Below are 23,779 nucleotides of genomic sequence, written 5' to 3' on the forward strand. Positions count from 1 at the left end.
TGAGAAGACAAATCGAGGAGCTGAACTGATGCGTCCGTGCCAAACATTATGAATCTGTTTGAATCTCCATGGCCGCTATCGTAAATTAGCACAGACCTTGTGGAGCTAGGAGGGTTGGAATCTCCTACGGTTGGAAATTTCCAGGGGACGGGGAATCTTTTATGTGGGAGATCTCCTAGGGGGGAAATTTCTAGGGGGTATGGGGGAAGTTTCCTATGGGGGGAATCTCCTATACCCAGAAAACTCTGTTATAGACTTAATTTTGAAAAAAAAAAATCCTATAAGTGACTTCACAATCATGAGCACATCCCAGGATAATAAATTACACCATTTTCTCCCTTGGGGGAGGGCTCTCATCATTTTTAGTATGCATCCAAAATTATGGCTAAGCACAAAATACCAAGCGTAATGAATCTATTTACAAAAAGTGATTGAAGCAGTTTCATAATACCTAGAGGCCAAATTTGTAAATTAACAGTTGCTGAAAATGAGTGAAGAAAGATCATTTAGATGAAAAAAGATCAAGAGGACGAACCGAAAAGTGTAAATCCATAATGGGTGAAAATGAAGAACCTAGACCATTAAACGCGACAAGACCAGTCTGAGCAGCGAAGGCAAAGGGCATTGAAAACATGTCTGAAGTCATGATACACGAAAATGAAGAGCAAAGAAATATCCAGTTAGAATACTTGCTGCAATGATAATTATAAAGAGCCAAAAACAAAAGCAAAGAACAATGAAATATGGGGTTAGAAGATATGAGACAACGACAATCACAAGAATAAAATACGAGAGTGACACTTGATGACTATAAAATAACGATGTAATAATATTAATGCATAATTCAAGAAATAAATATATACAAGCGCGTGCGAGTGTTTTTATATGCTGTGAAGCCCAATAGCTTTCAACTTTAAATCAAAATTACAAAAGATGTTCCCTATAAATGCGTTAATATTTAGATTTAAGTGTCACGATAAAGCTAGGATGTGAGCAATCCTAGATAAAGATATAAAAAAATGTGGTTAGTGGGATATTTAAGTCTGGTAATGAAATTTGTGCCATAGAAATTAAAACATCGATACTCCTGATTTATTTCTTAGTCTTTTTTCCAAAGTCGTGTATCTTCAAGACTTTGAAAATTTACAAATTAGTATTTTCAATTTATTTCTATACAGAATATGTTATAAAAACAGCTTTGATTATTCGATCTATTAATTTTATTTCAGGCAAAGATCCTACTAACAAATGACACAACGGAAAGGTTATGTGGGGGGTCAGTTATTACAAAGATGCATGTCCTGACTGCAGCCCATTGCGTACTAGAAAAGGGAGAATATAAAATCACCGTGAAGATAGACCGTGAAGAATTTACGACTGAGGAAATCATTATAAACTCAAATTATGTAAGTAGAGTTTTAGTTGACTAAAATAATTTCTTTAATTCTCACTTTATTGCCTTCTTAAATGGTAATTCTTTCATTAAGCAACAGCCTCTATAATGAGATCAGATTTGCTCCTGTTCTAGTAGAGCAGGCTATATTTGTAGAGGGGCTGATTACCAGCAGACTTAGTAAACAGTCGTTAACGCTCATGAAAATTTAAACTCTATGAGAGGTATATTTTTTGAAAGTTTTAACTTTTAAAGATTAAATTATTTGATCTTACTAATTGACGCCTCTGTATTTGACATTAAATTTATTCCAGTCTGTAGGAACCTGAGATTTATAAATATTTTTTGACAAAAATATATCTTGTGAGGAAGAATTGCCATTTGAATCTGATTCGTTGTCAAGATCTAATACTTTTTAGAGCGAAATTTGGACCAAGATGGTGCCCTTTGCTTACACTTTGCCAAGACTTGTGCCAGGCTAGAAGGATTCAGGTGTTAAGTCATCGTATGACAGGAATCAGGAGTTCAAGATTCAGGACAGGAAAGTAATAGACACCATCAAACTTATTAGACGGTATCTCTCCTTCAGAAACAGTATTCATTCTAAACCTCGATCCCCTCCTTTCGTGGACATCTTTTTTCGTCTGAACTTCTGCGTCACTCACAGACATTGACAGTTTTTTGTGACTTCGAAATCTTCGTAGGGCCCTGATAAAACAAACCTCTTAATCAGTAAAAGACATTGAAAGACTGGCAGGCTTTCGTAATTTCTCCAGTTCCTGTGACAAACTCCTAGGATCTAAAGGATGAGAAAGACAGGCAGACTTTTGAGGCCCATAACCCCTTCGAGAAGTGTGAAACAGAGCCACATTATCATCTTCAAACGTTTTTTCAGCTAGAGGACATAACGCAGGTCTGTCAGGTGATGGAACATGATTAGGAGGATTCAGTTATTCCGACGTATGAAAACATCTGTAGTATCATGGCTGTATTCTAATTTAACATTTTCACTTAATTTACTTTTGAGGACCCCAATGTCTTCTCCGGTTTGGCTATCAGGGAAGCTGCTTGCCTGGTTAAGAAGGTTAACATCTATTTCCATTCCAATAACTATTCCCGTGGTCGTCTTCCTGCTGACAAACCATGTATCTCACTGTTATTTCTTCAATAACTTTTGCTTGTCATAAGGACTAATGCCCTAAAACCTTGCAAACTTTTATTTCCCGGGATGAACCTTATCAAGAACAAATTTTAGTATCAACGCATCATGAGTGAAATTAAGAAGTTTTAATGGAAATAGAGCAAAGTTCTTAAAAACCAGAGTTGACGTAATTCTAGACTTAATTTTTCAACGCAGTAGGGGAAGTCTACTAGATTTGTTTGTTTACGTAATATGATGCATAGATTTTGGGGTTACTATGTTTATACCCCTGTAGAGCACTAAGGGCAGTGACATCTTTTCAACCCTACTGTGTTGGAGTCAAAACAGAAATATCTTTGTTGAATCACAAACAAGTGCATCTTCAGCCACTTGATTTTAGAAAGTCTGCTTTTAAATGGGTTTTCTGTCCCCAAAGACATTAAATAATTTTGTTTGTAACACTTTCCATTTATCTGTTACTGTGAGGCTAAGGGCTTGGCTCAACATTCACCAATTCTTCATATGACCCATTACTGACCAAAATATTTACCATTTTTTTCATTTTGTCAAACAGTTCGTGGTGTAACGAACTGTAAGTAAGGAGCGACCAAGATCAGTAGTATCCGAAAACTCTAAAAACCAGAATTTTGATACCAATAGATATATATAGAAAAATTGTATTCTTATGCTGATTTCAAATATATAAGTTTCATCAGGTTTAGTCTTATCTATCAAAAGTTACGGGCCTGAAACCTTTGCCTTATTTTCTAAGAAAAGGAAAAATATCCCCTAAAAGTGATAGAACCTTAATGAAAATCACACCATCAGATTCAGAGTATTAGGAAACCCTACTGTAGAGGTTTAAAGCTCCTATCTGCAAAAATGTGAAATTTTTATTTTTTGCCAGAAGAAAGATCAAGGATGCGTTTTTGTTCGTTTTTATTTTATTTTATTTTTTTTTCAGGGGTGATCGGATATATCCAGAGGGCTCATTCAAATACAAATTAAAAGTTTTAGTTCCATTTTTAAGTGACCAAAAAATTGGAGGGCAACTACCTTTTAACAGGCCGAGCTTTATTCATGTCTGAATAATCTGCATCTGGGGTATTCAATAAGCACGTAAAGGGTACCAAGTGAAATTTAAAGACCGGAATTACGAAGGCTTCTGGTCTTTTTTCTCTAAAAATTTCCCTCTTTATAACTTATTTCAATATTGCTAATATTATCATTAGTGTGTGAAAACATCAACCTAGTGTGTCCCAAATGAATAATCAAATGTTATATTTATAGCTAAAAAAAATTTTCTCTAGAACAATATGCTCCAATCTGAATGGTCCTTTCTCGAAAAAATTGAAAATTTTCTTACAGGACGAAGATTCAGACGGTCGAGTTTTTTATGATGTGGCTATCATTAAACTAGACAGGGAAACATCCGTTATGCCAATATGCATTCATTTATACCCTTCATACTATGAGGGAGACGTTGGGATAATCAGTGGATGGGGATACATTGGAATATCAGGTAAGTAAATTTTAAAGTTTAAAATGTATGTAAATTTTAAATTAGTTTAGTTTAGATTTATGTTCACCTTATCATTCTTTGGGTGAATGATTTATTGGTCCAACAAAATACAAAGCATCCTAAATTCAATAGTCCCTACCTCCTCCGACTTTAAGGCTATAGAGCTGGGAATGCTATGTGAACCTAATATAGCTAAAAATAAAAACTTATAAAGAGGATAACAGTAAATTCAGCCGCCAAAAGACAATCCACCGGAAACCACGCTAGGCAATGTGTTTTTTCCAACAAACAAAACAACCTGCAAATATAACTTTGATTAGAGACATCAACAGACAGAAAGATGAAAAGAAAAAGAAATCCCAGTGACCAAAAATACTTTTAGGATGGCATAAAAGACATGGGAAAAGTGACACTTTAGAACCATATCTAATAAATTATTCTAGACACTGACAAGCAGACGGTGGTTGGAGGCTGATCTGTCTGATAGATAGAATGCAATCTCAGTATTTTGAAAATTACAGATATAACATTTTGGATGGTCAGAGACAACGGACGGTCTATTTTTTATGAAACAATATGAATTACGTTCAAGACCAACTAAAGGAATTTCTTTCAAGGATAAGGCTCCTTTTTTGTCATACACTAGAGTGATATCAGAAATGAAGGATTAGTGGACATCCGTTTTTTGAGGCTAATAAAAAAAATTCCAATTACAAATTTTCCAAAAACAAAAGAAGGAAAGAGGCAACCTGTAATAAACCAAAAATGAGCAGAGCAAAGTCAAATAATCTTCCAAACGTAAAAGTACCACAACTCACCGTAAAATAAATAAATGAACCCAAATGAACTATAAGTAAGTAAATTAAGAAAGTATGACGGCACTAGACTCTTAATGTCCAAACTGGCGGTGCTGATCTCCGTTTCATGGCCCTTCAACCAGGAAGTGCAATGGGGGGCTGGGGGCCATACATCCTGCACTCTCGCCTACCCTGCTTAACTTCCCCAAATTTCTCTAGGTACCCATTTTGAGCTGGGTTGACTCTGGCTAAGCATAGAGAGTCACACCACTGACCCGCGTCCCAAACCAAATAACTGGCCACGCCAGGGATCGAACCCAAACCCCCTGGACAAAGAAATCTCAACCCAGCGCACGTCCACTTAGCCAGGACGGCTCAAATAAACTGAAATTAAAGTAAATAATCGAGTCAAAGTCAAAACAAGTAGAAATTAACATGAGTAGGCCTGACAACCCCCATGGCTTCTCGAGACCAGCCCATAATTTATACCTGTAATAATAGTAATAATGCTAATAGTGTACACATAAAGCCTTCTATCTAGATCAAAATCTGCTGCAACCTGCCCTGAAAGGTCTAATTTAATAATGTAAGCCTCTTGAGATGCTGATGTGTAATCTTTTTGACAGTCTATTTTCTCGTAGTTCATTTTGATTTAGTTCAACGTCTGACTAAATATTGCTTGAAACTTCTGCTACTGACAGCTTACCGCGGCACCAAGCAGCGTGAGGCCAATGCTGCTACGCACACTCTTCCTCCATCCCAATCTATTCAAAGTTCCCCTCTTTACACCCTCTCAGGAAGTTCCCATTTCCCTTAAATCTTTCTTTGCGGTATTTTCTGAACCCAACCGCGGACGACCTGCTTTCCGTTTAGCCCAAGAAAGATGGCCGAAAAGGACAATCTTTGGTAATCTGTCATCCTTCATCCACAGAACTTGGCGTAGCCATCCAAACCTTGCTGTTATTATAGCCCAAGAAGTGGGATTGAACCCTACTTTTTGAAAAGTTCACTGTTTGAATTATGATCAGTCTGCCCGGCATTTAGAACAATCCGTAGGCAATTTCTCTGGAAAACATCTGGCAAAGCTTCATCCGTTAAGCATAAGCATAACCATATTTGACCACTGACATCACTGTAGCTTCCAATATTCTAATAGTGGCTCGCAGACTTATCTTTTTGTTCTTCTAAACTGTTTTCAATTGTTAAAAGACACTCTTAGCCGTGGCTATTCATATTCTAGCACCCTGATTTCACAAAACCTCTAAAGTTCATTCATATTGCTAAAACTTTCATCTAGAATGCTTAAATCATCAGCATAATCTACGTCATCGAGAGTTTTTCCTCTACACTTTATTCCGTTTTTTCCCCTTGTCTTTCATGTTCTCATTAAGACACAGGTCATCAAAATAATACATATAAAGCGGGATAGAACACAACCGTGCTTAACTCCTGATTTAATACGAAACCAGCTGCTAACCTCATTTCCTACCTTAACTACAGTAGTGCTATTGTCGTATATAGCACTAATCACTTTAATAACTTTAATCTTTAAAACTGAGGACTAAAGGTGTTTCATAGCTCAGGTATTTTTTAATTATTTACCTAAGAGTAAAAATTTGGTTGACACATCCTCTACCCTTTTTAAATCCACACTGTTCTTGCGAGCACAATCTCGAAATTCACTGCCTACTCCTCTTTAATTCTTTCCTTATCGCTAATTGTGGCCCTGCTCCTATCTTTACTTGGACAGGTCCGGATTCACACTTGGACCTGTCCGGATTCACTACTCTCTCTCAGTTTATTAACATGACAGTACAATATTTTACTATTATGCTGTGTAGCTGCATCCTCCAGATCTTTGGTATTTTTATTCAGAGCCTTCCCAACTCCTAAATTTATATTTTATTTGGTTTCTCCACTTTCTTTACATTCTTCTTGTTGTCATATAATCTATCACTCAGATAATTCTTCTACAAGTCCCTTCTATCTCATGAATATAAAGCTTTTTCACTTATATTCCAATATACATCCCCAAATTTCTTCCTTAAGACACCATCAGCAACTTCACAAATTATTTTTCTAATATTTTTTATCCATCTTCGGCATTGTCAATTTTTGAACTCTTCAGTTTAGCATTCAACTGTTCCTGGTTATTTTTTCAAGATGATTATTTTAATCAAGATTCAACCAAGATGATTATTTTAATAAGATCTCACATGCTTATTTCGTACTTAGCTATTGATAGTTATGAGCTATTTGTAAGTAGAGATGCATTATTGAGTCGTGACCCCACACCATATATGGGCATAGCCTCCCTAGGGAGAAAGATTACGTAATGGTGTCAATGACCTCTTTTTCCAAGGTCGATTTATTTGATGTTTCTATGTGTAATAACTCCGGGACGAAGGTTGCACCTGCGCATTGAATTCTAACGGGAACAATGTTATTGATGTAGGACTCGAGGGGGAAGTGAATTTCCGAGAACTTGATTTACATAATCGCTAGGGGGAATTATTGATTCACGAAGGGGGGAATTAAGAAACATTAAGGCTTCTTTAATCTGTGATTTACATAATCGATTGGGGAAATTATTGATTCACGATCGTGGGGAATTATGAAACAATATGGTCATAGAGTCCCTAGGGAGAACACGTGGTTAATGGGGTCAATGACCTCTTTTTCCAACATCGATTTATTTGTTGTTTCTATGTTGTTGTTTGGCCACGTGCGAATGACACGAGGGGTGATTTACATAATCGATGGGGAAATAATTTATTCAAGGATTATCGATCGAGTCTAATGTGGGTGTGTCAAGGTCAATCGATCTGTTGTTGTTTGGCCACGTGCGAATGACATGAGTGATGATTTACATAATCGATGGGGGAATTATTGATTCACAAGCATAGCACCTGTGAACTTGATTTACATAATCGCTAGGGGAAATTATTGATTCACGAAGGGGAGAATTAAGAAACATTAAGGCTTCTTTAATCTTAGGTCTGAGGAAGGGGGAATTAAGAAACAAACATGGCTTCATTGTTGTTTGGTTAGCTTAACCTGAGAAATAGCACCTGTGAACTTGATTTACATAATCGCTAGGGGAAATTATTGATTCACGAAGGGGGGAATTATGAAACATTAAGGCTTCTTTAATCTTAGGTCTGAGTGATAAACATTCTTTAGGACAGAGAGAAAAATTAATATTCTATTTTTAAAAAGGGCTTCATTGATCTTTAGTGTCAGGAATCATAATTGACATCACATGTTATCTTGGAATTATGCGGGAGTCTAAAGAGATAGAAATTCTATTTTTAAATACGGCTTCACGGAGCTTTAAGTCGGAGAGATAAATTGATATTCCAACGAAACCCTAATAGTTTAGCTAGGAAAATTTATGAGATGAAGAGATTAACGTAGGAAAGGGTTTCCTAGAAATTTGAAATGCGTTAGCGTATAGATGCCAAACAAAAGGAACACGCTGAAATTACGTTTATGGATTATTTGGGTGAAACCGTTTTATCTATTTTATGGGATTATTTTGGCGAAACAGTTTGAGCCATTTGAAAGAAGATTTTAAGAAAGGTTTTAGAAGAGAATTTGAGGGTGAAACTCTGTGGTCGTTATAATACACAAGTTCCATTTGAACTGTGTTGTGAGGTCCTCTACCCCAACCCCAAAGGGTTCCGATCCCCCCACCACAACCCCGAAGGAAGCCCCCGGTACTCAAAGGTCCCCCAAGCTCCCATAGAGCCCCAGCCACCCAAACGCCCTCCTCAGACCCTCAAAGGCCCTCCTCTGGTCCTCAAAGGGCCCCCGGACCCCCAAAGGGCCCCCGGACCCCAAAGGCCCTCCCCCGGTCCTCAAAGGTCCACCGGGCTCCCAAAGAGCCACCGGCGCCCCCAAAGATCCACCCAGACCCCCAAAGGCCATCCCCGGGCCCCCCAAAGGCCCATCGAGCTCCCAAAGGACCAACGGGGTCCCAAAGCCCCTACACCGGTCCCCAAATGTCTCCCAGGCCCCCAACTGACCCCCCGGCCCCCCAAAGGCCCTCCCCCGGCTCCCAAAGGGCCAACCGGCTCCCAAAGGACCAATCGGTCCTCAAGTGTCCCCCAGACTCCCAAAGGCCCCCCTGTGCCCCAAAGGCCCACCCCCGGTCCCCAACGGTCCCCCGGGCCAGAGACGCGCCACCGGGATGTACTGGGGGCCCGGAAAGAACCGCCGGATGTGCCGCCGAGATGCACCGTGGGTCCGAAAAGAGTCACGGGGGATGAGACACAGGGAGAACCCGCAGGACAGTACCACAGGATGCACCGCAGGGATGCACTGCAAAAAAAAAGTAAACTAAAAAGTAAAAATTTCGAAATGTTATCCCCCAAACGCCCTCCTCAGACCCCCCAAGGCCCTCCCCTGGTCCTCAAAGGTCCCTCGGGCCCCCAAAGGGGCAACCGGCCCTCCAAGGGTCCCCCAAACACCCTCCCTGGGCCCCCCCAAGAGCCCCCGCTTCATTTTTTTTAATACTGTTTTATGGCTGTATTATATCTTTTCTGAACAAGTTCCATTCATAATTTCATTCCTAAACCCATTTTCCAACCTCAAAGAGTCCCCTCCCCAATTCGTAAATACTTTCTTGAATTTTTTAACATGGTATTTTTTTAACTTTTTTGCGTATCTTAAAATGAAATGAAATATGCTTACGGTTCTACCAATCATACTCTTTGTTTATTTATGGACACGCCGTGGCTTTCCCAATGGTACTCTATGGCAAGTTATTGACACTACCTAGTTTATTGCATGCATTAAATCAGCATTTTTTACGCAGTGGAAGGATAAACACAAAATTCATATCTGTAAAAAAGTGAGGATGAATTATTCAACGAGCATCTGTGAACATGATAAAATCATTGTCCTATTGAATGCTGACAAGGAGAAATACCTGAACTATGAAACGAATGCAAGCGGTAACACTATTGGAAATGTATGCATGCGTTGTCATGACAGCGAGAAGTTAGATTTCTTTGGAGTACCCAAGAATTTCAATCGTGTAAACGGTGGATATTCAAGAGTATCATTACCAGAGAAATTAGTGTTCAAAGAGAATGCAAACTTAAAAATTAGTGTCGATAATCTGGGACAACTCCTTGCTCGGGTTTCTGGTAACACATTACCTGTTGATAAATCATATTATCATTTTTCAGGTATTAGCATTTTAAAGAGAACAAGAAGGAGAAGACAGGCATACTCCTGCAATAATGTCATTAATCATATTTTGTCAATATGCCAAAACTGCCATATATGTAAAAAGAATGTGACAGTAGACAGTGAAATCATAGGCAGAATAAAAAGGACATTAGTAGACAATATCATCAATGAATATAAAGATGAATTGACGGAAAGTGAAGCGCAAGTTTACTAATAATGTGTAATAATGTATTTAGCGTATTTTTATATTAATATTCTACATCTCATTATTTCATTAAAAATATTATATGAGTTATTTTGTTAAGTGTTCAGTATTTTAGGGTATGCTAGAACTTCAAACGTTCAGAATATCTATTGAAAAGGTCAGAGATTAAATAAAAATAAATTTTAGAGATAAAGATACTACTAGCAGGCTCAATGTTTCATAGAATATAGAAAATATCAAGATATAATCTTAATTTTAACAATTAAAACAATTAAATTCTAATTCAATCAGAGAAAACAAAAATTTGCAAATTAATGTCACTATTTAACACAGACATAAAGAAATTTATAGTTCAATTCTAAATTTTTTTACAGAAGATGGGACATGTTATGATATGATTGTGATTATTTTCCATGTAGATAAAAAGTATCAATTCAATTCTAAATTTTCATAAATTCAATTCAAAACTTTTCTCAAAGATTCAAATTTAAAGTTCTCTTAACAAAGTTAAACCTAAAATGTTAAAAAAATAATCTTACATAATCTTAATCCTGATAAGTTTTTATTATTTAGAAAATTACTACACCAACGAAAATAGAATTTAATAATAAAAAATTCCGGGAACACAAATTAAATTTAAAAAATTTTGATTAACCTAAAAATTAAAACAAAAAAAGGTAACTTAAAACAAAAATGTTAAAGAATTTTTCTGAAATTACACTTTCAGATCCAGTATGTCAGGGAACACACTTTCAGGTTCAGCATGTAGGAGAACCCTAAATGCTCATCCCCAAAAAGGTAAGTTAACCCTAATGGTTAAAGAATTTCTCTATTTATGTAGAGTTTCAACTAGCTATGGCTAAGTTTGTTAAAGACAAACTATTTTCTTGCGAAAACACACAAAATCAGAAAAAATGTTCAATGTTCCTTTAGTACCTACGCAATTAGACTAAAAATTAAGATATTTATGCAGAGTTTCAACTAGCTAGGGCTAGGTTTGTTAAAGACAAACTATTTTCTTGGCGAAAACACACAAACTCAGAAAAATGTTAAATGGTCATTTAGTACCTACGAAATTAGGCTTAAATTAAGATATTTATGCAGAGTTTCAACTAGCTATGGCTAAGTTTGATAGAGACAAGCTATTTTCTTATGAAAACACATAAAATCAGAAAAAAAAATGTTCAATGTTCCTTTAGTACCTACAGCAATTAGGCTTAAATGAAGATATTTATGCAGATTTTCAACTAGATATTGATAAGTTTGATAAAGACAATCTATTTTCTTGAGAAAACACACAAAATCCTAAAAAATTTTAAATGTTCAGTTAGTAACTATGAAATTAGACTAAAATGTAGATATATATGCAGAATTTCAACAATCTATGTCTAAGTTATATTAAGACAAGATATTTTCTTGTGAAAACACACAATTTCATAAAAAATGTTAAATTGTCATTTAGTAAATACACAATTAGACTAAAACAGAAGATACTTCTGCTGATTTTCAACTATCTATGGCTAAGTTTACTAAAGAAAAGATATATTCTGGCTAAAACACAAAATCAGAAAAATGTTAAATGTTCCTTTACTACCTACGCACTTATTCTTAAATTTAGATATTTATTCAGAGTTTAAACTATCTATGAAGAAGTTTGCTAAAGCCAAGCTATTTACTTGTGAAAACACACAAAATCAGAAAAAATTATCAATGATCCTATAGTACCTAAGCAAGTAGACTAAAAATGAATATATGTATGCAGAGTTTCAACTAGCTAGGGCTAAGTTTGCTAAAGACAATCTATTTTCTTGTGAAAACACACAAAATCAGAAAAAATTATCAATGTTCCCTTAGTACCTACGCAATTAGACTAAAAATGAAGATATCTATGCAGAGTTTCAACTAGCTATAGTCAAGTTTGATAAAGACAAGCTATTTTCTTGAGAAAACCCACAAAATCAGAAAAAATGATCAATGTTCCTTTAGTTCCTACGCGCTACGACTAAAACTGAAGATATTTATGCAGAGTTTCAAGTAGCTATGGCTAAGTTTGCTAAAAACAAGCTATTTTCTTGAGAAAACACACAAAATCAGGAAAAATTATCAATGGTCCTTTAGTACCTACGCACTTAGACTAAAAATTAAGATATGTATGCATAGTTTCAACTAGCTATGTCTATGTTCTATAAAGACTATCTATTTTCTTCCTAAATCACTCAAACTAAGAAATAATGATAAATGTTACATTAATTCCTAATCCCTTAGGATGCAATTAATATATTTTTGAAGAGATTCTCGGCTCTAGTTCTTATATTTCTAAACAAAATAAATTTTATTTCGCATAAAAACCACAAAAGAAAAAAAAAATGTTAATTGGTCCTTTTAGTACCTCAGCTATTATTCTGAAATTAATACATTTATTAAGAGTTTCATCAATCTATGTAGAATTTTTATAAAGACAATCTATTTTATTTTGAAATAACACAAACTCAAAAAAAATTTTAAATTTTAATATATTAAATATACACTTATACTAAAATGTACATATCTATTCAGAATTTCAACCCTCTATGTCTAAGATTGATTAAGACAAGCTATTTTATTGTGAAAACACACAAAATCAGAAAAAATAATGAATTATAATTTAGTACCTACAAACTGTGCCTAAAAATTTCTATACTTCTTCAGAGTTTAAACTAACTCTGGCTAAGTTTAATAAAGACAAGAAATATTAAGCAGAAAACACACAAAATCAGAAAAATGGTAACTGGTAATTTAGTACCTACGCACTTAGTATAAAATTTAGATATGTATCCAGAATTTCAACTATCTATGGCTAATTTTTCTAAAGACAAGCTATTTTGTTGTGAATACGCACAAAATCAGAAAAAATGATCAATGTTCCTTTAGTACCTACGCACTTAGACTAAAAATGAAGATATTTATGCAGAGTTTCTACTAGCTATGGCTAAGTTTTCTAAAGACAAGATATTTTCTTGAGAAAACACATAAAATCAGAAAAAATGTTCAATGTTCCTTTAGTACCTACGCAATTAGACTAAAAATGAAGATATTTAAGAAGAGTTTCAACTAGATATGGATAAGTTTTCTAAAGACAAGCTATATTCATGTGAAAACAAAAAAAAAAATAAAAAATGTTCAATTTTCCTTTAGTACTTACGCAATTAGACTAAAAAAGAAGATATTTATTCTGAGTTTCAACTAGCTATGTCTAAGTTTGCTAAAGACTATCTATTTTCTTTATAAATCGCAAAAAATCAGGAAATATTATAACTTGTACCTTAGTACCTACGAAATTCGAATAAATATGAAGATATCTATTCATAGTTTCTAATAAAGCTTTCTCAGTTTGCTAAAGAACAGCTATTTTCATGATAAAACACATACAATCAGACAAAATGTTCAAGTTTAATGTAGCAAATACACACGTAGAATCAAATAGAATATAGTTATTCATAGTTTAGAATAGCTATGGCTAAGTTTAATGAAGACAAGCTATTTTCTTGCTAAAACACACAAACTAATAAAAATTGTTAATTTTTCCTTGATTCCAAAAAAAATTCTGATGAAATAAATATATCTTTTCATATTTTAAGCTAGATACTTATAATATTTATACAGAAAATAAAGTTTATTTAACAATAAAAAACCCAAAGAAAAAAAAATTTTAATTTCTAATATATAACAGGTTAAATGTTTATGAAATTACTATATATCTTAAGATTATCAACTAGCTCGGGCTCATTTTTATATAGACAATCTATTTTCGTGCGAAAACACACACAATGAGAAAAAATGTTCATAGGTTAGATTAAGTTAGAGTAGGTTAGGTTAGCCTCCGTCCGCGCGTGGAGAGGTTAGGTTAAATTAGGTTGGATTAAGTTAGGTTAGATTAAGTTATGTTAGGTTAGATTAAGTTAGGTGAGGTTAAGTTAGGTTAGGATAGGTTAGATTAAGTTAGATTAGGCTAAGTTAGGTGAGGCTAGGTTAGCCTACGTACGCGCGCGTACTTAGGCTAACCTAACCTAACCAAACTTAGCCTAACCTTACTTAACCTAACCTAACCTAACCAAACTAACCTAACCTAACTTAATCTAACCTAACCTAACTTAACCTAACCTAACTTAATCCAACCTAATTTAACATACCCTCTCTACATGCGGACGGAGGCTAACTTAACCTAATCTAACTTAACCTAACCTAACAATATTTTTTCTGATTTTGTGTGTTTTCGCAAGAAAATAGCTTGTCTTTAGCAAACTTAGCCATAGCTAGTTGAAACTCTGCATAAATATCTTCATTTCAGCCTAATTGGATAGGTACTAGAGGAACATTGAACATTTTTTTTCTGATTTTGTGTGTTTTTGTAAGAAAATAGCTTGTCTTTAGCAAACTTAGCCATAGATAGCTGAAACTCTGCACAAATATATTTATTTAATCCTAATTGTTGATTTAATACATGAACATTGAACATATTTTATGATTTTGTGTTTTTTTGCAAGAAAATAGCTTGTCTTTAGTAAACTTAGCCATAGCTATTCGAAACTCTGAATAAATTTATTAATTTTTAGTATAAGTGAGCAGGTGCTAAATTAACATTGATCTTTTGTCTAATTGTGTGTGTTTTCTCATGAAAATAGCTTGTATTTATAAATCTTAGACATAGTTATTTGAAACTATGATTAGATATATCCATTTTTAGTCTATTTGCGTAGGTACTAAAGGTCCATTGATAATTTTTTCTGATTTTGTGCGTTTTAACACGAAAATAGATTGTCTTTATAAAACTTAGACATAGCTAGTTGAAACTCTGCATAAATATCTTCGTTTTTAGTCTAAGTGCTTAGGTACTACAGGAACATTGATCATTTTTTCTGATTTTGTCTGTTTTCACAAGAAAAGAGCTTTTCTTTAGAAAACTTAGCCATATCTAGTTGAAACTCTGCATAGATATCTTAATTTGTCGTCTAATTGCGTATGTACTAAAGGAACATTGATAATTTTTCCTGATGTTGTGTGTTTTCACAAGAAAATAGCTTGTCTATAGCAAACTTAGCCATAGCTAGTTGAAACTCTGCATAAATATCTTCATTTTTAGTCTAATGGCGTAGGTAGTAAAGGAACATTGATTATTTTTTCTGATTTTGTGTGTTTTCACAAGTAAATAGCTTGTCTTTATAAAACTTCGCAATAGCTTGTTGAACCAGTGCATACATATATTCATGTTAGACGAAGTGCGTATTTACTAAAGGAACATTGAACATTTTTCTGAGTTTGTGTGTATTCGACAGAAAATAGCTTGTCTTTATTAAAATTATCCAGAGTTAGTTTAAACTCTTCAGACGTCTATACAGTTTTAGTTTACTTGATTAGTTAATAAAGGAACATTGAAAATTTTTTCTGATTTTGTGTGTTTTCACAACAAAATAGCTTGTCTTAATAACAATTATCCATAGATTGTTGAAATTCTTCATATATTTCGTCATTTTTAGAATATGTGCAATGTTCCAAAAAGAAAATGTAACAAAGTTTCGTTTTTTGTTTTTTTTCAAAATAAAATAGATTGTCATTAGAAAAATGATAATTATATTTTTGAAAAACTTAATAATTTAATTCAGGTCTGAATATGTTATTCTTTAATAAAGGAACTTTTAAAATTTTTTTTTCTGAGGGTGTTTTTGTTACTATTAATATATATGTTATTTATCAATAATATACGTAGATCTATTAAAATAAGAATAAATATATAATTTTAATCACCAGTTCGTATTTAATACAGGAAAATTTATCATTATTTCTGTGTTTGCGGGTTTTTGAAAGAAAATAGAATGTCTTTATCAAACATAACCATAGCTAGTTGGAACTATGCATCAATATCTTAATTTTTAGTCTATTTGCGTATGTACTAAAGGAACATTGATAATTTTTTCTGAGTTTGTTTGTTTTCACAACAAAATAGTTAGTCTTTAGCAAACTTAGCCATAGCTAGTTGAAACTCTGCATAAATATGTTCATTTTTAGTCTAATTGCGTAGGTACTAAAGGAACATTGATCATTTTTTCTGATTTTGTGTTTTGTAGCAGGAAAATAGCATGTCTTTATTAAATACCGTCATAGCTAGTCGAAAATCTGAATAAATAATTTCTGATTTAGTATCAAAGCTAATGAACTCTAGTTACAGAGAACATTTTTTTCTGAGGTTGTGTGTTTTCAAAATGAAACAGATGTACGGTATAAATCTATGACTTATATAGGATAAACTATGCATAAATAACTTATATTTTAGTAAATAAGCGTAGGTACTAAAGTAAAATTGAAAATTTTTTCTTATTTTGTGTGTTTTCACAAGAAAATAGCTTGTCTTTAGCAAACTTAGCCATAGCTTGTTGAAATTCTTCATACATATATTCATTTTAGACTAAGTGCTTATGTACTAAATTAACATTGAAAATTTTTCTGATTTTGTGTGTTTTCGCAAGAAAATAGCTTGTCTTTAGTAAACTTATCCATAGATATTTGACACTATGCAGAAGTATCTTCTTATATAGTATATTTGTTTAGTTAATAAATGAACATTGAAAATTTTTTCTTATTTTTTGTGTTTTCACAATAAAATAGCTTGTCTTTATAAAACTTAGCCATAGATGTTTGAAATTCTTCATAGATATGTTCATTTTAGTCTAATTGTATAGGTACTAAATCAACATTTAACATTTTTTCTGAGTTTGTGTGTTTTCACAATAAAATAGATTGTTTTTATCAAACTTATCCATAGCTAGTTGAAACTCTGCATAAATATCTTCATTTAAGCCTAATTTCATAGGTAATACAGGACCATTGAACATTTTTTTCTGATTGTGTGTGTTTTCCTAAGAAAATAGCTTTTCTTTATCAAACTTAGCCATAGCTAGTTGAAACTATGCTTAATTATCTTCATTTAATAACAAGTTAATAGGTACTAACTTAACATTGAACATTTTTTCTGAGTTTGTGTGTTTTCACAAGAAAATAGCTTGTCTCTAACAAACTTCAACATATCTATTTGAAACTATTCATAGATATCGTAAATTTTACACTCATTGCGTAGGTACTCATGGAACATTGACCTATTTTACTAGTGTATTTGTTTTCGCAAGAATATTGTTTGTCTATAGCAAAAATATCAGTAGCTGGTTGAAACTTTACATACATATATGAATTCTTTTTCCATTAGGGGTAACTTCCCTTTTTAGGGATGAGCGTTTATGGTTTTCCTACCTGCTGACTCAGACAGTGAGTTTCCTGACATATTGGATCTGACTTTGTAATTTCAGAAAAATTCTTTAAAATTTTTGGTTTAACTTACATTTTTTTTTATTAATTTTTTGGTTTCTCAAAATTTTTTAAATATAATGTGTGGGCACGGAATTTTTTATTCTTAAATTCTATTTTCGAGGGTTTAGTAAAATTACAAATAATAAAAACGTCTCAGGATTAAGATAATGTAAGATTATTTTTTTAACCCTTTAGGGTAAAGTTTTGTAAGAGAACTTTAAATTTGAATTTTTTAGAAAAGGTTTTAATTGTATTCAAGAAATTTTATAATTGATTTGATACTTTTTATCTCCATGGAAAATAATAACACTCATCGCAGAACATTTCATATCTTACGCGAACAAATTAGAATTTAAATATAAATTTAGTTATTTAGGTGTTAAATTGTTACATTAAGTTGCAGATTATTTTTTTATCTTATTAAATTTGAATTTACTTTTTTTCATTGTTAAAATTAAGAATAGATCTTTAAATATTATATATTCTATGAAACATTGAGCCTTCTAGTAGTCTCTTTATCTCTAAAAATTCTTTTTATTTAATCTCTGACCTTTTTAATAGATATTCTGAACGTTTGACTTTCTATCATACCCTAAAATAATGAAAACTTAACAAAATAACGCATAAAATATTTTTAATGAAATAATTAGATTTATAATATTAATATAAAAATAATCTAAATACATTATTAAACATTATTAGTAAACTTGCGCGTCACTTTCCGTCAATTCATCCTTATGTTCATTGATGATATTGTCTGCTAATGTCCTTTTTATTCTGCCTGTTATTTCACGGTCTACTGTCAAATCATTTTTGAAAAGATGGCAGTTTTGGCATATTGACAAGATATTATTAATGACATTATTGCAGGAGTATGCTTGTCTTCTCCTTCTTGTTCTCTTTAAAATGCTAATACCGGAAAGATGATGATAGGATTTATCAACAGTTAATGTGTTACCAGAAACCCTATCAAGGAGTTGTCCCCGATCATCGAAACTAATTTTTAAGTTTGCATTCTCTGTGAACACTAGTTTCTCTGGTAATGATACTCTTGAATATCCACCGTTTACACGATTGAAATTCTTGGGTACTCCAAAGAAATCTAACTACTCGCTGTCATGACAACGCATGCATACATTTCCAATAGTGTTACCGCTTGCACTCGTTTCATAGTTCAGGTATTTCTCCTTGTCAGCATTCAATACAACAATGATTTTATTATGTGCACACACATTCGTCGAATAATTCATCATCACTTTTTTACTCATATGAATTGTGTGTTTATCCTTTCACTACGTAAAAAATGCTGATTTATTGAATGCAATAAACTAGGCAGTGTCATTAACCTGTCATAGAGTACCTGTGGGAAAGACATGTCGTGTCGACAAACAAACACAGAGTATGATTGGTAGAGCCGTAAGCATATTTCATGTCATTTTAGGATACACAAAAAAGTTAAAAAATACCATGTTTAAAAATTCAAGAAAGTATTAACGAATTAGGGGGGGGACTCTTTGAGGTTGGACAATGGGCTTAGGAATGACATTATGAATGTAACTTGTTCAGAAACGATATAATACAGCCATAACAAATTAATAAAAAAAATGGCGCGGGGGCTCGGGGGGGGGCCCAGGGAGGGGGTGGGGGTGACCGGGGGAGGGCGGGGGGTCCCGGGGGGGGCCCGAGGCCCCTGGGCGGCCCAGGGGATGGCCGGGGGGGGTCGGCGGATGGCGTGGGGGCGAGAACAGTTCGAAATTTTTAATTGTTAGGTTACTTTTTTTTGCGGCGCATCCCTGCGGTGCATCCTGTGGCACTGTCCTGCGGTGTTTCCCTGTGCCACATCCCCCGCGACGCTTTCCTGACCCGCGGTGCATCCCTGCGGCACCTCCTGCGGCGCTGTCCTGGCCCACAGCGCATCCCGGAGGCGCGTCTCTGGCCCGGGGGACCGTTGGGGACCGGGGGAGGGCCTTTGGGGCACAGGGGGGCCGTTGGGAGTCTGGGGGACACTTGAGGACCGATTGGTCCTTTGGGAGCCGGTTGGCCCTTTGGGAGCCAGGGGAGGGCCTTGGGGGGTCCGGGGGGGCAGTGGGGGGCCTGGGAGACATTTGGGGACCGGTGTAGGGCCTTTGGGACCCCGTTGGTCCTTTGGGAGCTCGATGGGCCTTTGGGGGGCCCGGGGATGGCCTTTGGGGGTCTGGGTGGATCTTTGGGGGCGCCGGTGGCTCTTTGGGAGCCCGGGGGACCTTTGAGGACCGGGGGGAGGGCCTTTGGGGGCCGGGGGGCCCTTGGGGGGGCGGGGGGGCCCTTTGAGGACCAGGGAAAGGCCTTTGAGGGTCTGAGGAGGGTGTTTGGGGGGCTGGAGCTCTTTGGGAGATTGGGGGGCCTTTGAGTACCGGGGGGGCTTCCTTCGGGGTTGTGGTGGTGGGATCAGACCCCTTTGGGGTTGGGGTAGAGGACCTCACAACACTGTTCAAATGAAACTTGTGTATTATAACGACCACAGAGTTTCACCCTCAAATTCTCTTCTAAAACCTTTCTTAAAATCTTCTTTCAAATGGCTCAAACTGTTTCGCCAAAATAATCCCATAAAATAGATAAAACGGTTTTAACCAAATAATCCATAAACGTAATTTCAGCGTGTTCCTTTTGTTTGGCATCTCTACGCTAACGCATTTCAAATTTCTAGGAAACCCTTTCCTACGTTAATCTCTTCATCTCATAAATTTTCCTAGCTAAACTATTAGGGTTTCGTTGGAATATCAATTTATCTCTCCGACTTAAAGCTCCGTGAAGCCGTATTTAAAAATAGAATTTCTATCTCTTTAGACTCCCGCATAATTCCAAGATAACATGTGATGTCAATTATGATTCCTGACACTAAAGATCAATGAAGCCCTATTTAAAAATAGAATATTAATTTTTCTCTCTGTCCTAAAGAATGTTTATCTCTCAGACCTAAGATTAAAGAAGCCTTAATGTTTCTTAATTCTCCCCTTCGTGAATCAATAATTTCCCCTAGCGATTATGTAAATCAAGTTCACAGGTACTATTTCTCAGGTTAAGCTAACCAAACAACAATGAAGCCATGTTTGTTTCTTAATTCCCCCCTTCCTCAGACCTAAGATTAAAGAAGCCTTAATGTTTCTTAATTCCCTCTTCGTGAATCAACAATTTCCCCTAGCGATTATGTAAATCAAGTTCACAGGTGCTATTCTCGTGAATCAATAATTCCCCCATCGATTATGTAAATCACCCCTCATGTCATTCGCACGTGGCCAAACAACAACAACAACAGATCGATTGACCTTGACACACCCACAATAGACTCGATCGATAATCCTTGAATAAATTATGTCCCCATCGATTATGTAAATCACCCCTCGTGTCATTCGCACGTGGCCAAACAACAACATAGAAACAACAAATAAATCGATGTTGGAAAAAGAGGTCATTGACCCCATTAACCACGTGTTCTCCCTAGGGACTCTATGACCATATTGTTTCATAATTCCCCACGCTCGTGAATCAATAATTTCCCCTAGCGATTATGTAAATCACAGATTAAAGAAGCCTTAATGTTTCTTAATTCCCTCTTCGTGAATCAATAATTTCCCCTAGCGATTATGCAATCAAATTCTCGGAAATTCACTTCCCCCTCGAGTCCTACATCAATAACATTGTTCCCGTTAGAATTCAATGCGCATGTGCAACCTTCGCCCCGGAGCTATTACACATAGAAACATCAAATAAATCGACCTTGGAAAAAGAGGTCATTGACACCATTACGTAATCTGTCTCCCTAGGGAGGCTATGCCCATATATGGTGTGGGGTCACGACTCAATAATGCATCTCTACTTCTGTACTACTATTATTGATATTTATGAAACTATTTCTAGCCTTTCCCTTTCATTCCAAAAGGTAGAGCTCTTAACGTCGAAAATCAGGAATTTACTGATTAAATAAATTGATGACTTCACCAGAATGAAGTTACAACTGTCAGCAGATGATCCAGTTGATTCTCAGCTACTTTGTTGCTTCTCGCAAGGCGTCATCCCTAACGCCTACCGGGTCTTTTATACCATGAAGTTCTCTTAGATTTACGCTTGAAACCCCTGATGTCACGAGGGACACGTTCGGTGATAATGTGGTGTCTGATTTAGAGGGGGTTCTGCAGGAATGGCTAAAGGGGCAGTTGTTGCAACTTGCCGGAGACTGCAGCTTTTTAGACAAACTATTGAACAATGTCAACTCACGCTTTTTGTTGCTACAAATAGGTCAAACTCAGTTGATGAAGGGACTGCCTTTATGGGAAATATATTTGATACCAGCTCGGTTGAATTGACGATCGGAAAATTTAATACACTTGGCTGATCTTGCAAATTCGGGCTGTTTTCAAAATTTGCCACGGGGCGGAGTTCTCGACCTGGGCATATTTGATTAGATCATTTTTTTTAACGTAAATACAGATCCTAAGCATTCCCCTATTAGAGTATTACTGAAGATTTAATTATTGTGTGAGCCGCCAGCCCTGTATGATGGCATTCCCAAATGTCTTCACTTATTATTGTGCTGTATTTGCAAGACTCCATGCGAATATGTTGTAGAGGGTATAGCCAGTATTATGAACACACTTCCTCGAGACCGTACTGTTACTTCTGACACTCTTCACAATGAGTTAGTTATCCGGTGGCAATTTCCCCCCTATTAGTGAAAAATGTAAACCATTGTACATTCATTACATTCATTTTGGTTCACTGAAGAAATGGCATTTCTTCCTCTCGAAAAAAAAACCGTTAGAAAAAAAACTATCGTCAACTCTGTTTCGCTTAAATTTCCTTCAGTCAGCTATATTCTGTATACTGTTTTTCCCTAAACCTCGTAAAAAATGCATATTTCTGCAAAGGCTAAACAATTTTACATGGATAATTAATGTTCTGCTGATGCAATTATTTTCAATCGATCAAAAGAAATAAATTGATCCAATCTAGCAGCAACCATTCTTAGGTTTCGCTGCCTTTCATTAGGAGGCACTGATAAGCAAATGTGTCTTTCCGCAAAAACTTGTGCGACTATGTTATTTGTGGGGGGTAAGCTTGAAAAGTAGACAGTGTAATAATAATAGAGCAGGTTATTCAAAGAGGATTATGCACAGTGAAATTTTATTCTATTAAGGGGGAGGGAATAAAAAGAGTGACATCCGTGACAAGGGTTACCCTCATATGCTAGATGTAATAAAAGGTCGCCGGTGGAGATGCTTTGACCACGCACTACGTATGGACAATCCCTGGCTACCGAATGCAGTGCGTCTCCGGCAACCATCGGGTACACTCTGGAGAGACATATTGAGACACACCTCACAGATTGGCTGTGCCATAAAAATCTTGACTGAATAACTATCCATTCCTGAGACTTGCATGTACGTTCTTTTGACCATTTGGAAGCACATTTGTATTGTGATTCAACTAAACACCCTTTGGAAGCCGCTAACCCTAATTATCGAATAAATATACTATTTTAAAACTATTATTTATTCTTTTAACTCATAGAATGACGCCTTGCCATAATTATTTGCTAAATGTCCCTTTCTGTTCCTCCTAGCTTGTTCTTTTTTTTTCGTAATAATCTTTCACGTTCGAATGAAACCGGCATCCATTTGGGCATTTTAACTCCCATCCTTCATGAAGGATCGAATGTTAATTTGGTTCACTCTGTTTTAGGGTTGTTTTTAAGTTTTAGCCCAGTTCTTTGTTTATTTATTTTTATATTTACTTCTTTAAATGTCTTATCTCCAATCGATTAATGTCCTTTTTCTTTTCTAGGTTGAAAATTAGAGCTGAGCAGTAAATTTTGAACTTAATTCTGTGTAGTCTGTATACTGTTGCCGTCTTTTTGTGTAATGGCGTGTATTTTTACATAAAAAGTCGTTGCGACAGACGTGGCTTTTTGTAATTCGATAGTTAAAATAAAAATCAAGGGTTCTCAACCTTAAGTTTGTTTCATTCTCCGTATAATTGTTATTTATGCATTTTTTTTTTCTTCCCATTTTTACATTTTAAAAGAAATTGAACCCTTTACTTTTTTCCAATAAATTATCTTTTTTGCTCATCTCTTGCTAAACGAATTTACTGCTCATTAAAGCTCTTCTATTCCTTGTACAGCTTCTGCTCCTCAGCCAAGAAATAGTAT

General features: G+C 35.3%; 1 protein-coding gene across 1 annotated transcript; it reads left to right on the forward strand.

Annotated features, from left to right (window-relative positions):
• The first annotated feature begins 1,292 nt into the window (after nucleotides 1-1,292).
• LOC148949628 (chymotrypsin-2-like) lies at nucleotides 1,293-23,779 on the forward strand. Its single transcript, XM_089092743.1, has 3 exons — nucleotides 1,293-1,406; nucleotides 3,903-4,056; nucleotides 23,413-23,779. Exons 1-3 carry the CDS (start codon nucleotides 1,293-1,295, stop codon nucleotides 23,415-23,417), a joined length of 273 nt encoding a protein of 90 aa, XP_088948869.1. The 3' UTR covers nucleotides 23,418-23,779.

The sequence above is a fragment of the Artemia sp. Qi Xiang Cuo genome, chromosome 8 (genome assembly GCF_049724085.1).
Source record: "Artemia sp. Qi Xiang Cuo chromosome 8, ASM4972408v1, whole genome shotgun sequence".
Lineage (NCBI taxonomy): Eukaryota > Metazoa > Arthropoda > Branchiopoda > Anostraca > Artemiidae > Artemia > Artemia sp. Qi Xiang Cuo.

What these genes read in the sequence shown, in the direction of transcription:
- LOC148949628 (XM_089092743.1), top strand. Translation starts at nt 1,293, where the DNA reads ATGCATGTCCTGACTGCAGCCCATTGCGTACTAGAAAAGGGAGAATAT. An exon ending in TCATTATAAACTCAAATTAT is followed by an intron (nt 1,407 to 3,902) that starts GTAAGTAGAGTT and finishes ATTTTCTTACAG; the next exon opens with GACGAAGATTCAGACGGTCG.